Below are 15,820 nucleotides of genomic sequence, written 5' to 3'. Positions count from 1 at the left end.
TAGCAATGTTGGCGGTTTCGTGTCTGCAGAAAATGAACGCAAAAATTGTCTCCATCCCTTACATCGTTCGAGGTGGAGTTTGGAGTAAAAAAAATGAGTATGATAGAGTATGATAAAATGTCGGTGCGCGTCAAATTTGATTCATGTCGAGGAATTAGTTCATTAGAGGCGAAAAAGTCAGTTAGCCGTCGAAAAAGCCACGGACGTCGATACTGTGGTTGGACGTTAAAATAGCCTTGGACGTCGAGATTGGGCAAAAATACGCAGCCAAGGTGGATGAAGGTTTCAGATGGAATAAAAGGTGATTGATTAACATTAATTAATCAAGCAACGGTGCCAAAAGTGTCAATGACCATAGAAATAATTACATACCATGAATTAAAAGTGATACAATGGCTGTAAATTCGGTGGCGGGGAACCAACGTGGTTGCATTGGTAACGCGTTACGTCATGCCGTCTCGTTGGAATGTGATCACTGTTAAGTCCGCGGAGAGGGTGGCGGCGCGATGGAGTGACCGGTGGCGCGTTGGAAGAAGCTTCTAGAAAGTTCGTACTTGTTACCTTCGTTTCGGGCGCTTCCAGCTTACGCCAGTCGTTGCCTTGCCACCGTCGAGTGCGCGCGTTGCTCTCGTATGAGTCGAAAGGTGCGGTACCTCGCTGTGTCATTGCGTGCGCATTCACGCATTTGCGATCATGGGCGGGGCGTCTACTTCGTCAGACGGTGCGTCTTTAATTCCTCCAAAACGTTCGCATAGAGGAAACGTGTGAGGGAACGTCGGAAAAGTAATAAAGAAGCGAACCGTTTGAAACGTGTTTCGCAATACAAGTGAAAGGAACCCCAGTGGCCGAACGCTCGCCTCCTGAAACATGCGGAAGCAAGGCGTTCGAAACGTGCCCCACAACGGACGCCAAGAGAACCCCAGTGGCCCGACTCGCGCGAGTCCCAAGTGAAGCAAAGAGAGGCGACAAATGTGAAACAGGCGTCAGTGCTATCAACTTTTTCCCCATGCGGGTCGCTGTAGCAACCCCTAAAGTTTTTGGACGGGAGGCGGTGAGGGCTACGTACCTTGCTCAAAGCAGACTTGCGGAAAGCTCAATATTATGCACAGGCTAAGTAAGCCTTTGATAATATTTCAGATTTTCTTAAGTTTGCCTCGTCACAAGCTGGAGGAGCAAGGAAAAAGCGGCCGTCACGAACGCCAGTTAAAGATTTGGCCGGCTGTATATAATCGGCGCTCTGGAACCACTTAGTCGTACTTTATTTCAAATTTAACATAGCGGATAGCGCAAGACTCGCTGCAGTCTCCTTTGCTGTTACCTATGTGCGACTTTTCAAATGACTTTTTACGCTCAAAAACGAATGTTAACGCACGCAGCAGTGATCATTATTAGCTGATAAGCGGTAATAATTCCTTCATTTTTACGTTTCCTCTTCGTCTTCTGTCGGGTTTTCCGATGGACTTAATCAGTGCAGTGTCTGAGTCATTACACAAGAGCTAACAAAAGAGGAAGAAACCGGGGAGTTAACTGAGTACTCAAGAACAGAATCCTTCCAAACAGGCCTTCGAGGTGATGCCTTGCATGCACAAGGTGTCGCACAAACTTAGGAAGGTAGCCCCTTAGCTGCGGCCGGGTTCACGTGGGCCAAACGGGGCAGTATGTGAACGGAAGGTTGCGCGACCACACTGCGTCGCTAAGGACGAGTCACGGTTCGAACCTTCCCCTGCACTGCAAAAAATGCAAGGACTGCGAGAGCGGCTGTCTGCCCAACTTCGGTGTGAGAGGTACCATCGGGCGGGAAAGAAAAAGAGTTGACAGTGGAGGCCTCGAACATAATCGTCGCAGGTAGCTACTTGTGCGTCAGTTCTACATCAGTGTTCTTGCTGGAAAAAGAACGTAAGTTCCTCGGTACGTGATAGCCGAAGGGATAGAGCTTTCATGCAGTTTTTGCCTTTTCCATGCGCGGAGTGTGTGCTTCGGTCACCCCAGGGGTTTAGATTTTTGTGTCTTAATTTTTTGTCCTATTTTTTTATGCGAAGCATATTACTAGAGATACACTACAGCCCTTCGCCGTGTTTACGCGCCGTGCACACCACGTGGTACAGTGACGTCACACCACGTGACATACCACGTGACACATGACGTCACGACAGAGGAAGACGGAGGTACACTACAGCCCTTCGCCGTGGTTACACGCCGTGCACACCACGTGGTACAGTGACGTCCCACCACGTGACATACCACGTGACACATGACGTCACGACAGAGGAAGACGGAGGTACACTACAGCCCTTCGCCGTGGTTACACGCCGTGCACACCACGTGGTACAGTGACGCCACACCACGTGACATACCACGTGACACATGACGTCACGACAGAGGAAGACCGGGGTCCACCTCGCGCCGTCGCTGTGGTTGCACGCCGTGCAGACCACGTGGTACAGTGACGTCACACCACGTGACATACCACGTGACACATGGCGTCACGACAGATCGCCGACACGCGCTGGGAGAGGGAGAACGATGCCATCGCACACACGCCGGAATGTCCTCGAGCGGCATTCCCGCGCATTTCGAACGCGCGTTCACACTCGGTGTAGTGAAACGCTCGCTCCACCGGGCAGGCAGACGCGGATTCCGTGGCAATCCAGGCGCTCACCCAACGCGCGTCTCGGGGTTAGTCGGCGTTCCGCTGTAGCCATGCCGTTGTCTTCCCCCACGACGAAGGCTTCGAGTGGTTGTATTAAAATGACCAAGTATTCAACCAAGGAAAGCCATGTATTACCAAGCCTAGCCATCAATATGCTTCGCATCTGACCAGGGTTAACCAAGTTAAGCCTCAGCCATTTTTTCGCTTGGTTTCTTTCGTATGTCTATCGTACAGTTACTTCACGTTTTTTAGGGGTTTTTATCTCGTTGACACGTGCTGAATTTCCTGGCGCGCGCTCACCGAGTACGAGGTGTTTCTTCGACCACGCATCGGTTGATAGTGCGCTCCTGTCCGTCCTGTTCTCCCTGTGGTTTTCGTGTTTTTCTGTGCGCTGTTTTTAGATGGATGGTTATCAATTAGCCAAACTTTCTTCCTTAGTGAACCTCTTCGCCTTCCCCACCAGAGAATGGCTCCAAGTCTCGTTTTCATGTTCATTTTCAGTTTCTTTTTTTCTGTTGGATATTTCAGATCTACAAGACGGAAACCACTGCGCGAAATGTACGAAGACAAGAAGGCTGTGATATTCGTCACTTATATACGCACCATGCAGCCGAGAGAAAAGTCTTAGACTTCCTCCCTTTTGTTGTTTTCTATATTTAGAATATAAGGAACACCTAATTACCTTACATGTTCAGAGTGCGGCAACAATAAAATCTGATGTTCACTCTGCCCTTCCTTTATTGCTTCTCGCCGCATGCACAGAGCCTCTGCAGCCGCCGATGCTACACCTTGAGCGACTTAATTCCAGCGAATCATTTCCGCTTGCAGATATTTTCCAGTGCCGTAGACATATGCGGCGTTGATCCTGTCTACATTTCAACCTGATAAGCGCAGCTGTCTAGACAGGCTTGCAAACCACCAAACGCAGCCGTCAACTGCCGCTGAGCCCACCAGCACACTCAGGCATGTCACGGGACCTGTGCATCTGCAAGCTCGGCCGTGTTACGTGTTAGGCAATCTTATTTTCGGAGGGCCGCAAGAGAATGTGCCGATTTTCACGACGTTTTCGTTGCTAGCAGCTTTAGTGTCACAGTGCCAGCGGACGAAATCGCAAAAAGATTGAGGGGACTAACCATTGGAGAAATGACAATCGGGGTTGCGCGAAATACTGAGTGTTGCCAGTCTGAATGTTCTTAACTGCGGGAAAGCGGGTTCAATGCCACTTTATGCCCCTTCATTTGCAATAGCACCTCGGCAAAGCTGTAGTGAAAGCCTTTTCTGGAAGTGTTCGCGTCACCTGGGGCAGTAACGAGTCACAGGGTTTTCGGCCAGGGGGGCAGCGTAACGTGACGCAGAGTCACGAACACCTACATGTCGAGTTTGCAGAGTTACGACTATGGTAGCCATACTCTGTGCCTGAGCTGTGCAAGAACAGAACACGCATGAGAGGTGTGTGCGCGTGAGACGCCACAATTTGCCGGACGGGTCATTTCCAGCTATAACCTAAATGAAAAACTGCGCCTCAGTCGCCACAAATTATGGTCGTTGAAATCAGTCTTTTGCTCTTCATGCCTTTCAGTTCTCTTCGTCGCTATTAAATCGGGCCGTATCACTGGATTACAGATTGTAACAGAATTTGCATCGTGCACACCAGAGGCGAAAACAGCTTCTTAATCGAGACACCCTTCTCCGTTGTCCTCACTGCGTAAACTGCTTTCCATAAGGCCCGCGTCCTCTCCTCCGTGCCACGCGGGATCTTGGTCGATGCCGCACCCTCGTACGCTCCTACGCTTAACGAAGGCTACAGGAACCCGTCAGTTGCACAAATAGCAGGACCATTGCGCGGACTTCCTTTTCACCTCTACCCAGCTGTACACTTTATGAATGGCGGGAGGATAACGCGTCCCTTTTTCAGAGCGACTCGGCTTCCTGCCGCAGCAGTTTCGTCTGCGCTGCAAGTCAACTTTCCGGAGCCGTAATGTTCGTTTTCTCCAAACTTCACGGCGACCCACCCTAGGACGGAAACTACAGACAGCCATTTTCTTCTCGTGGTTGTCCCCCTCTTCCGCAGACTTTCAAAGTACCAGAACTGGGGGTACGTTTCCAGCGTCTACGTTGCAACGAAAAAAAGATACGAACAACAATCTCTGAACTCGGTCCCCACGCAGGACGTGAGGCGGACAGGTGAGATGCCGTTAGTTTTTCTTTAAGCGTTTTAAGCGTAGTGCCTTTGGACCCTAGCGCGATAAAAATCTGCCGCGAGCCGTGGCCGTCGAGAAGGATGGTGCCACAATTGCTACAGTGCACGTAACCTGCAATGCGCCCCTGGACAGTGCGTTTTGGCCTCTCGGCTTGTGTCTAAGCAAGCTCCATCGCAACAACCGTACGGTTGTTTTGCTGCGGTACTGCATTCTAGATAACGTGAGGCAAAAATAATATATGTCCAATTGTGAATGCATCTTAGGAATAAATTTTTAAATCCCACCGCTAATCCTAGCGCCCAGATAACGTTGGAACGATTTATATGCTAAGATTTTCTTATGCAGCTCATTTTCCACCTACAAGACTTCTGTCGCCTTCCATTTTGTTGTGGTTTGTAGTGCGGGAGGACAGGAACATAATAAGACTGATTATTATGCTTGCAGAGTTGGTAACCAACCGCGGCAGGTATCAATAACTTAGCAACAAACAGAACGGACTATGGCCAAGAAAACAAGCTAAGCTTTTCGCCAAGGAACTTACATACTAGTAAATTCTTTTTGTCTTCGACGCTGCAGCAGCTTTTATGAGTGTTCCGGAGCGAAAACTTCCTAATGAGATTTTCGCTTTATTCGTCCTAGACACTATGGCCGCAGGTAACATTCTTTACAGTCACTCCTTTCAGGCGAACTTTGTGTGTGTTTTCAGAGGTATAACAGTTTCTTCGAGTTGGTTATTTATGCAGGAGGGTTTGCAGGGCAGACACTCCACGCGACATAAGGAACACACAACAGACAGCAGCTAAGAAAAAGTAGTTGAGTAGTTTTACCGAGCTTTCGCGCATCATGAATAGAAGGAGCAACACCTCGAGTCGGCACTCCGCTTTGCCAGAATGGCACCTTCAGGTTGCTCGTGAATATTGTGTCAACGCCCCTCGGCCATAAAAATGCCGAGACACTACATTCGCAGAGGCTAGCGGAAAGCAGAGGGTTCGCTTTATCAGCCTACTACGTGTACGCGCAAGACGATAAAGCTCGAACAAGATGATGATGGTTATCAATTTTAATGGTGCTAGGGCACATTTGGTCAGGGAGCGCCTATACACAAGCTAGATTCCTTGCTCAAGGTGTGGTCAAAGACCAGTTTGCAAGCGGTTCACCCCTGAGAAGGCGAGCCTGAGAAGATTGAAAAGCTTATACCCATTGCGGTACTCGGCGGCACTGGGGATCGAAACCCAAAGCTCCAACATGCGTGGCGGATGCTCAAACCACTAGGTCGCACCTGGGGTGCTAAAGCTCGCACATGTTTGACTTTGCCTCTTATAGCATTGAACATCTGTGTACCTTTCATATCGCAGTGTTCTTTGAGCTATAGATGTTAAAGGCAGCGAGAAAGCGTGCGCAAATTTCGGCTTAACCAGCATCATTATATATTTTCATAGTCCACCATGCGGTCTGTTTTAGCGGTGTCTATTTCCACCACGATTTTATCAGACGAGCAGACTTTCATTTTTCTCTTTGGACTGCAAAGGAGCTACAACGCGACAACGAAAAATCATACTAAAATAGGACATTCCGGGTTCGATATCTCGATTCTGTTGCCTTAAAGCTTTGGCATTAACTAAAAAAAAACTTCTGATGTAATGTGTGATACCGTGAATTAACCCACTGCGGAAATTCATCCATGCTGGGTCACTTTTTCTGAGGTCAACATCGCCAGCACTGCGACTAAGATGGCCACTGAACATACTTTAATGAAAATTCGGTGTTTGGACAGTAGCCAGCACTCATGTGGCAGCAGCGCCGACGAGCGCTCACGTCACGTGTGCTTAGAGCATTCTCCTGTTCCTGTCTTCTCGGTGGGTGAACTTCTTTCTTATGTCAGAGATCTTTTTCAGAGGTGTCACCTGTACGAGGAGAGGCCGGTCGATGGGAATAAAGAACGAGTACGCCAACGTCGGAAAAAATACACAAATTTATTGCACGCAAAGAAGCCACCGAACACACAAAAACTAATACACATGAACAAAAGAAACTCGAAGACTACAAGCTCGCGCAATCGCCAGCAAGAGCACATGGGAGGAAGCCTAGTGATCGAAAACCAAAGAGGACTGATATAAAAGAAAAACACTCTGCCCCTTCGAATAGGATAAATAATAGTTTTTTTTCACTAAATTTGAATACAGAATGTTAAAGTCCCGGTATCACACCTCGGAAGGGTGCAAACAAAACGAATTCGAGTGCCACTGTTCTCATTGCTCGGTTTGCCTGCCGTCAACCTTTAGAGAGTTGAAAGGTGCCCAAGAAGCAGAAGTCAGCTGTGTGAACGCTACTGGCGAGAGATTTTCACGGGTGAGGGTCGCTTTCAAAGCTGGGTTTGTGTTTTTATTCCTTATTGCGCTCTTCCTCTCCCTCGACGGTCGCCCCGCCGCGGTGGCTCCGTGGGCACGGCGCTCGGCTGCTGACCCGAAAGGCGCGGGTTCGATCCCGGACGCGGCGGCCGAATGTCGATGAAGACGGGAATTGTAGAGGACCGTGCATACTGTGCGATGTCAGAGCACGTTAAACAATCCCAGGTGGTCGAAATTTCCGGAGCCCTTCACTACAGTGTCCTTCGTAGCCTCAGTTGCTTCGGGACGTTAAACCCCAATAACCCAATAAATCTTCTCTCGAGGTTGGGCACGTTCAGTGGTTCTCGTCTACAGTGTCTTCCAGACAAGTCCTACTGATTCCAGCCTAAGAGTGCACTGTTCTCAAGCTATACCTAACAAGGCTGTGACCTACATTACGTCTACGTTGGCTATTTTCTAAAATGTGTAGCCATTCGTTGAAATTTTGGCCCACAGCGTTCAGTATGAAACATTACTCTAGAGGGAAAAGAGCGCTCTCAAATTTCTTATCATCTTTACTTAGTAGGAAATAATTTGTAAACGACAATTGCTGTCAGTGAACATAATATTTTCTGTAATTTAATGGTCTAGAGCAATTAATCTTTTAGGGCAACCGTACAGTAGAATTGTGCTGGCTGTCATATACGAGGTCTGTTAGAAAAGTATCCGACCTTTGGCCGTAGAAAAAAAACTTGCATAACTGGAGCGTTGCAAACATAGTCACCTTCAAAGTAGTCTACTTGGGACTCCACACACTTCTCTCGGCGGGGCTGCCTTTGTGGGAAGTATTCCGAAAAGGCCCCTTTCGGAATGGAGTTTAGCTCAGCTGTCGTTGCAGCCATAATATTCTTCCATGTCTGAAATCGCGCTCCTTTCAATGGCCTTTTGATTTTGGGAACCAGCCAGAAATCAAATCGCAGGGGCCATATCAGGAGAGTAAGGAGTAAGGAGACGCCATAGGAAGCATTCTGGCAGCCTTGACGCCATAGGAAGCATAAGAGGGTTCTCACGCAGCTTCCAGCCACTCAGTTCGATGACGTTCTACGTCACACCTGCGGTAACTCAGGACGTTCTACGTCCGCCGCTTATGAACGTGGGTGGCGCTGATGAACACTCTCAAGGTTAGGTTACTGGTAAACATAAATACCCGCGAAAGCAGAAGGTTTGACAGCCGTCGCCGTAGCTCAGAGGTAGAGCACCGGACGCGTAATTCGGAGGTCGTGGGTTCGGATCCCACCGGCGGCATGTGGTTGTTTTTTCTTCTGCTTTTCTATCAATTAGCTTTAAGCGATAACATATTCAGTAATATTCTAAATTGATCAACACCACAAAATAAAATTATTGATTAAAAAAAAATCCCCTGTGCCCCTTGGTTTCTGTGGCTGTTGGCTTCTGTCATATTTATAACGAGCCCCTGATTCCCCTTTCCTTGTTTGCTTAATTGCTTAGCGAGGGCCTCGGTTCTGGCAGCCTTGACGCCATAGGAAGCATAAGAAGGTTCTCACGCAGCTTCCACCCACTCAGTTCGATGACGTTCTACGTCACACCTGCGGTAACTCAGGACGTTCTACGTCCGCCGCTTATGAACGTGGGTGGCGCTGATGAACACTCTCAAGGTTAGGTTACTGGTAAACATAAATACCAGCGAAAGCAGAAGGTTTGACAGCCGTCGCCGTAGCTCAGAGGTAGAGCACCGGACGCGTAATTCGGAGGTCGTGGGTTCGGATCCCACCGGCGGCATGTGGTTGTTTTTTCTTCTGCTTTTCTATCAATTAGCTTTAAGCGATAACATATTCAGTAATATTCTAAATTGATCAACACCACAAAATAAAAATATTGATTAAAAAAAAATCCCCTGTGCCCCTTGGTTTCTGTGGCTGTTGGCTTCTGTCATATTTATAACGAGCCCTTGATTCCCCTTTCCTTGTTTGCTTAATTGATAAGCGAGGGCCTCGGTTCTGGCAGTCTTGACGCCATAGGAAGCATAAGAGGGTTCTCACGCAGCTTCCACCCACTCAGTTCGATGACGTTCTACGTCACACCTGAGGTAACTCAGGACGTTCTACGTCCGCCGCTTATGAACGTGGGTGGCGCTGATGAACACTCTCAAGGTTAGGTTACTGGTAAACATAAATACCCGCGAAAGCAGAAGGTTTGACAGCCGTCGCCGTAGCTCAGAGGTAGAGCACCGGACGCGTAATTCGGAGGTCGTGGGTTCGGATCCCACCGGCGGCATGTGGTTGTTTTTTCTTCTGCTTTTCTATCAATTAGCTTTAAGCGATAACATATTCAGTAATATTCTAAATTGATCAACACCACAAAATAAAAATATTGATTAAAAAAAAATCCCCTGTGCCCCTTGGTTTCTGTGGCTGTTGGCTTCTGTCATATTTATAACGAGCCCTTGATTCCCCTTTCCTTGTTTGCTTAATTGATAAGCGAGGGCCTCGGTTCTGGCAGTCTTGACGCCATAGGAAGCATAAGAGGGTTCTCACGCAGCTTCCACCCACTCAGTTCGATGACGTTCTACGTCACACCTGAGGTAACTCAGGACGTTCTACGTCCGCCGCTTATGAACGTGGGTGGCGCTGATGAACACTCTCAAGGTTAGGTTACTGGTAAACATAAATACCCGCGAAAGCAGAAGGTTTGACAGCCGTCGCCGTAGCTCAGAGGTAGAGCACCGGACGCGTAATTCGGAGGTCGTGGGTTCGGATCCCACCGGCGGCATGTGGTTGTTTTTTCTTCTGCTTTTCTATCAATTAGCTTTAAGCGATAACATATTCAGTAATATTCTAAATTGATCAACACCACAAAATAAAAATATTGATTAAAAAAAATCCCCTGTGCCCCTTGGTTTCTGTGGCTGTTGGCTTCTGTCATATTTATAACGAGCCCCTGATTCCCCTTTCCTTGTTTGCTTAATTGCTTAGCGAGGGCCTCGGTTCTGGCAGCCTTGACGCCATAGGAAGCATAAGAGGGTTCTCACGCAGCTTCCACCCACTCAGTTCGATGACGTTCTACGTCACACCTGCGGTAACTCAGGACGTTCTACGTCCGCCGCTTATGAACGTGGGTGGCGCTGATGAGCACTCTCAAGGTTAGGTTACTGGTAAACATAAATACCCGCGAAAGCAGAAGGTTTGACAGCCGTCGCCGTAGCTCAGAGGTAGAGCACCGGACGCGTAATTCGGAGGTCGTGGGTTCGGATCCCACCGGCGGCATGTGGTTGTTTTTTCTTCTGCTTTTCTATCAATTAGCTTTAAGCGATAACATATTCAGTAATATTCTAAATTGATCAACACCACAAAATAAAAATATTGATTAAAAAAAAATCCCCTGTGCCCCTAGGTTTCTGTGGCTGTTGGCTTCTGTCATTCGTTCCATATGTTTTGTATCCAGTCGTCGCCGCATAGTGCACCCTGCGGATGAGCGTACACGGTAATCAACTGCATTTACTCATTATTTCCTTACTGGCCTTCGATGTGGTTCCCAACGTGCGGGAGGAAGGGACGAATGTCTGTATTATTTTGGTCCTGAGAGCCGGAGCAAGCGAGTAGTTCGGTAGTTAGTAATATCTCCGAAAGCGAGGATGGCGGCCAAGGAGCAGCGAAGTGTGGGATGCTTCAAGTACTGAAATCCACACTGAACTCGGTGGCATTCGTAGCTGTATTGGGTTTATGAATGATGGATTTGAAGAATTCAAGAGGGATATTGAGCGTTACAGGGAGGAACTTGCTGGAGTGAAGGCCGAAGCTGAGCAATGTCGCGTGGCAAACGAAGAGTTGAAGGAAGAACTTAAACAGGCAAGGCAGGAGATAATAGGGCCGAAACAATATAGTAGAAGCATGAACCTTGAAATTCAAGGACTTCCGGTTGCAGATAATGAAGACCTAGACAAGGCCGTTGCGGACATTGCAAAATGTCTGGGCACAAGTGTCACTGACGGTGACATTGACGTAGTGCATCGTGTGCCTTCGAAAGATAAGGAGAAACCTAACATTGTGGTAAAGTTCTTCTCAAGAACTGCTCGTGAAAAGTTGCTGTCAGCTGCCCGGAAAAAAACTCTGAAAGCAGATAGGCTGGGATTTGACACAAGCGACCTCGTGTACATAAATGAGCATTTGTGTGTCGAGAACAAGGTGCTGCTTGGTAAAGCTCGAAAGCTAAAAAAGGAGAAAAATTGGAAATACGTGTGGGTGTCGCAAGGAAAGATTTTAATGCGCAGAAGTGACAACTCTTCAATCCTGCATGTTACCTGTGAGGCGGACCTGGCGAAGGTCGCTTAAGCGTTTTTGTTATCAGCACATGGACTGCCAAAATAGAACGTTGCTTGACAAATATAACAACTGGAAACATTTGAATATGACTTCTCTTGTTTGTGTTTTTCGGCATAAAGATTTTGACACTTTGAAATTTAAAACAGCTGTTTACTGCTTCGTCATCTCAACCCTTGTTTCTGCCTGCGATGCTAGATTAGCCATTAATGAGGTTTGTAAATGTCTGTGTAATGGCTGTACTAGGAGCGCCTGCAGTGCCTTTTTCCTCGATGTAGATTTAAAATTTACTGACTTTTGTGCCGTGCCCTGTAAAGTGTACAACTTTTGCACAGACGTAGTCACAAGAATTGTTTCTGTGCCATGCTATCAGTATGCCCACTGCAGTTTACATTTGCATTTTTTCAAAACCTCGTTTTTTCAACTCTTTTGGCTTCTTCGCAGTACCGTTAATAGAAGAGCAAGTTGCTGGGCTAGTTGGTGCTGTTGCCTGTGTACGTCTTTCCTTGTTTCTTGTGTCCCGTCCTTTGCGCTGCTCCACCACGATGCGACCGTTAATAGATTGCTACATATCGTGTCTCTGAGGTCATGGCATCAGTGAACGCTTCAAGTTATGATTTCTTGACACCTGACGAGCTGAGCAACCGTTATCAGATAAAAAGCAGTAACATTTCGTTTCTGCATCTGAATGCTCGATCAGCTCGAAACAAAAGCGATGATATATGCGCCTTCCTTTCCAGCTTTAGCTTTCCGTTTGACGTTATCATGATAACCGGGACATGGTACGATAGCCACTCTGCTGTTCTTAATCTACCTGAATACTGTGCATTTTTTCTTAACCGGAGCTCTAAAAGAGGTGGGGGGGTTGCGATGCTGTCGAAAACATTTTTAAAATGCGAATTACTTGGCACTTTCTGTGTGGTAACCGATGACTACGAGGTTCTTACCTTAAAATCTAATTCCTTGCTTTTTACTGTCACATACCGCCCACCCGGCGGAAGTAGTAACAAATTTCTCCATTTTATAGGCGAGTACTTCAGCTGGGTAAATGATCATAAATACACACTCATATTAGGCGGGGACTTGAACATAAACGTGCTTGAAAAGTCAACACTTCAACAAGAATTCTACACTATACTAGAGACCAACGCATTTTTCAATATCATAAATCAACCAACACGCATTACGCCCGAAGTATCAGAGTTACTAGACACCTTCATTACTAATGCATGTGATGAATTGTCAATATCCGGTGCACTGGCAGCTGATCTTAGTGATCACCTAGCTGCCATTTTATTTAATTACAAATCTCATAGTCCCCCATAACAAACCTGCAAAAAGGTTTGCTATGCGTATTCAAGACATAAACGAGACTACTTTACAAACATTTTACGATAAACTGTCGCAAGTAAATTGGAGCAGCGTCTACGTGGAAACCCATGTTGATGAAGCTTACGGTATTTTTATTGCCACCTATAAGCAGCTTTATTGTGAGTCTTTTCCATACAAAACCAGAGTGTCAGCTTCGAAGGTACGTAAGCCGTGGATAACTAAGGAATGCCTAAAGGCGATACGAATTAAAAACATACTTTTTAAACGCTTTCTAAAAACAAAAGATATTGACGATCTGAAGAAGTTTAAGGCTTCGAGAAATAAAGCCAACAGTATCAATCGGCAAGCCAAAAGAAATTACATGAGTAACCAATTTAACGACGATGTAATGAAGTACTCTGATATTGTTTGGGGGCGACTCAATAATTTGCTTAAATCAAAAGAGAAGACTGTAGTAGATGAAATAGTCACAGACGGCACTCACTTGTCCGGTTCTCAACTAGCAGATGCTTTCAAGGATTTCTTCGTGTCCATTGCAGACAGCACGCAACCAAACCAATACCTCAACAGCTTGAGTCAAAAGGTCAGCGAAACCGCGTTTTTAACCCCTGTTACAACTAACGAAGTTCTTTCGGTCTTACAGTCGCTTAAAAATAGTAAAAGTAAGGATATAGACGACCTCCAAATATTTCCAGCGAAGTATACATCCCACATACTTGCTCCAATATTAGAACACATGGCATTTTCCTCTGGAAATTTCCCGAAAAAGCTACAGATTGCCAAGATAACCATCATTTTTAAAGGAGGAGACGCTAATAATTTCTCCAACTACCGACCTATATCGATCTTGCCAGTTTTTTCGAAATGCTTTGAAAAGCTTTTACAAGTGCGCATTACAAGCTTTATTAACAAACACAAAGTCGTATCACCTTCCCAGTTTGGTTTTGTCAAAGGAAAATCAACGGAAACAGCGTTATTAATCATGAAGGAAATTATATTACAGTCATTTGAAGAAAAAGAACTAACTCTCGGTGTTTTCGTGCATTTTTCCAAAGCATTCGACTCCATAAATCACCAAATATTATTTCATAAACTTGAGCACTGTGGATTTCGCGGCACATTCCTTCAGCTTTTAATAACATATTTAGAGTACCGCCAGCAACGGGTTGTAATTAACAATTCTTCATCGCACTTTAGATCCATTCATTCTGGCGTGCCGCAAGGCAGTATTCTTGGACCTACACTGTTTAACATCTACATTAACGACATTGTGAACATTGACAACAGCACTAAATATATAATGTATGCAGATGATGTTAGCATATTTTTAGGGCTAAAACACTTAGTGACTTGACATTAAACGCTAATGAAACTCTGCGCAAACTGGTCGAATGGAGTACTGAATCTTTGTTGAAAATTAACGCTACCAAAACTAAAGCTGTACTTTTTAGACCTAAGAACAAACCACTAGAACATTTACCTGCACTAACGCTTGGTTCTCAAAACATTGAAATAGCGCCGTCAGTAAAGTGTCTAGGCGTGACACTGCAGTGCAATCTTTCATGGGACATACACATCGACAATCTGGTTAAGAAACTTGCAAAATGCACAGGCATGTTATACAAAGTGCGCTCTTTACTACCTCTGAGCGTCAAACTGTTAGTTTATAATGCACTATTTCTATCTAACCTTTCATATTGTCATCTGGTGTGGGGTACAACAACATGGTCAAATACATATAGGCTACAGAAAATACAGAAAAAGGTCATTCGTATCATTGCAAATGCCCCGTTTACTGCTCACACTCAACCTCTTTTCGCATCATTAAAAGTAACTCCTATTAACGACCTATATAATCTATTGCTAACTAAACGATATGAAAGAAAACGGAAAAATCAAGACGCATTCTTTGATATCACAGCTAACTTAAGGCCCAAAGCTAATTACTACCCAACGCGTAACAATGACGTCTGGTATGTGCCATCCTTCCGTACTAATTATGGTCGTCAAATGCTGCGACATATAATTCCAATTCTTCTTAATCGGCGCAATGAGCCCTGAGGACCTAACGGTACGGTTTTTTTCTTACTGTAAGTTTTTTCCTCCTTTATCCCGTTTTATTTTGTGATTGTTACCCTTAGTTCATTTTTAGTGTCTTTGAGCGTTGCGTTTTAATCTTGCCGACTTCACCTATCTATAATTTCAAGAGGATGTTCACTAATCTTTATTGAATCATATTTACCTATGCACTGTAGTCTTTTTTATTGTTCTGTCCGTGTTCTGTTGCTGCCGGTTTTTATGTACGGGGGTGCGCCCCTCTGTCAAGCCAGTCATAGGCTTTTTGGGTGTACCCCCTAACATCCCTGATGTTTAAATAAAGGTATTTGTATTTGTAACATGCCATTTGTTTGTCTGCATGGTACTGGGTGCTTTTTCTGTGTTTACGAATGTGTGCACGTGTGGGATGACTGTTATAGTGTGTGCGTTTATTTTCCCGTGTGTCTGTGTGTGTGTGTGTGTGTGTGTGTGTGTTTGTTTGTTTGTTTATATCTCATTCGTGCTATTGCAATCGTAGCTGTTTTATTTATGGGCATGTGGATGCTCTCCAGACTAGTATCAGCAGCTGCTAATAATATTCTGTAAGCCACCTTCCTTTTCATGTTCATTTCTTGCTCCGATTTTTGTGATAGCTCTGGTGGGCAGCAGGGTGCAATAAATAAATAAATATGTTAAAGGCCTACCGGATCGGATCAACACCGTACCGACCGAAAGGAAGTACTAACGCCGCTGCTCCGCTAAACTTGGCAGTTATTTTGAAAAATGTGGACAACTGCAGAAGCGACTTTTCTTGATCCTGGACAATTCCCAGTGTTTCTTCCCTCTCCACTATAAACCGTTTTAGCCGTGCCGCACGCTACTCCTCCGCTTCTCCTCTGCGGGAACCCTTTCATATCGCTTTTTTTGCGGTTGCTC

At 45.9% G+C, this 15,820-nt stretch overlaps 1 protein-coding gene across 1 annotated transcript in view; it reads left to right on the top strand.

The window, feature by feature from the left end:
* The window catches only part of LOC149346075 (uncharacterized), a 58,015-nt gene extending 46,488 nt beyond the window's left edge, over positions 1–11,527 (top strand). The window contains exon 4 of the mRNA XM_089541246.1: positions 10,846–11,527. Coding sequence (XP_089397372.1) covers positions 10,846–11,527 — 682 coding nt within the window. The remainder of the gene's footprint in view (positions 1–10,845) is intronic.
* The last annotated feature ends 4,293 nt before the right edge of the window (positions 11,528–15,820 follow it).

The sequence above is a fragment of the Amblyomma mixtum genome, chromosome 4, assembly GCF_055824585.1.
Source record: "Amblyomma mixtum isolate Tamu chromosome 4, ASM5582458v1, whole genome shotgun sequence".
Taxonomy (NCBI): domain Eukaryota; kingdom Metazoa; phylum Arthropoda; class Arachnida; order Ixodida; family Ixodidae; genus Amblyomma; species Amblyomma mixtum.
The sequence above is the reverse complement of the archived record's forward strand: the minus strand, read 5'-3'. Positions and strand labels throughout refer to the sequence as shown.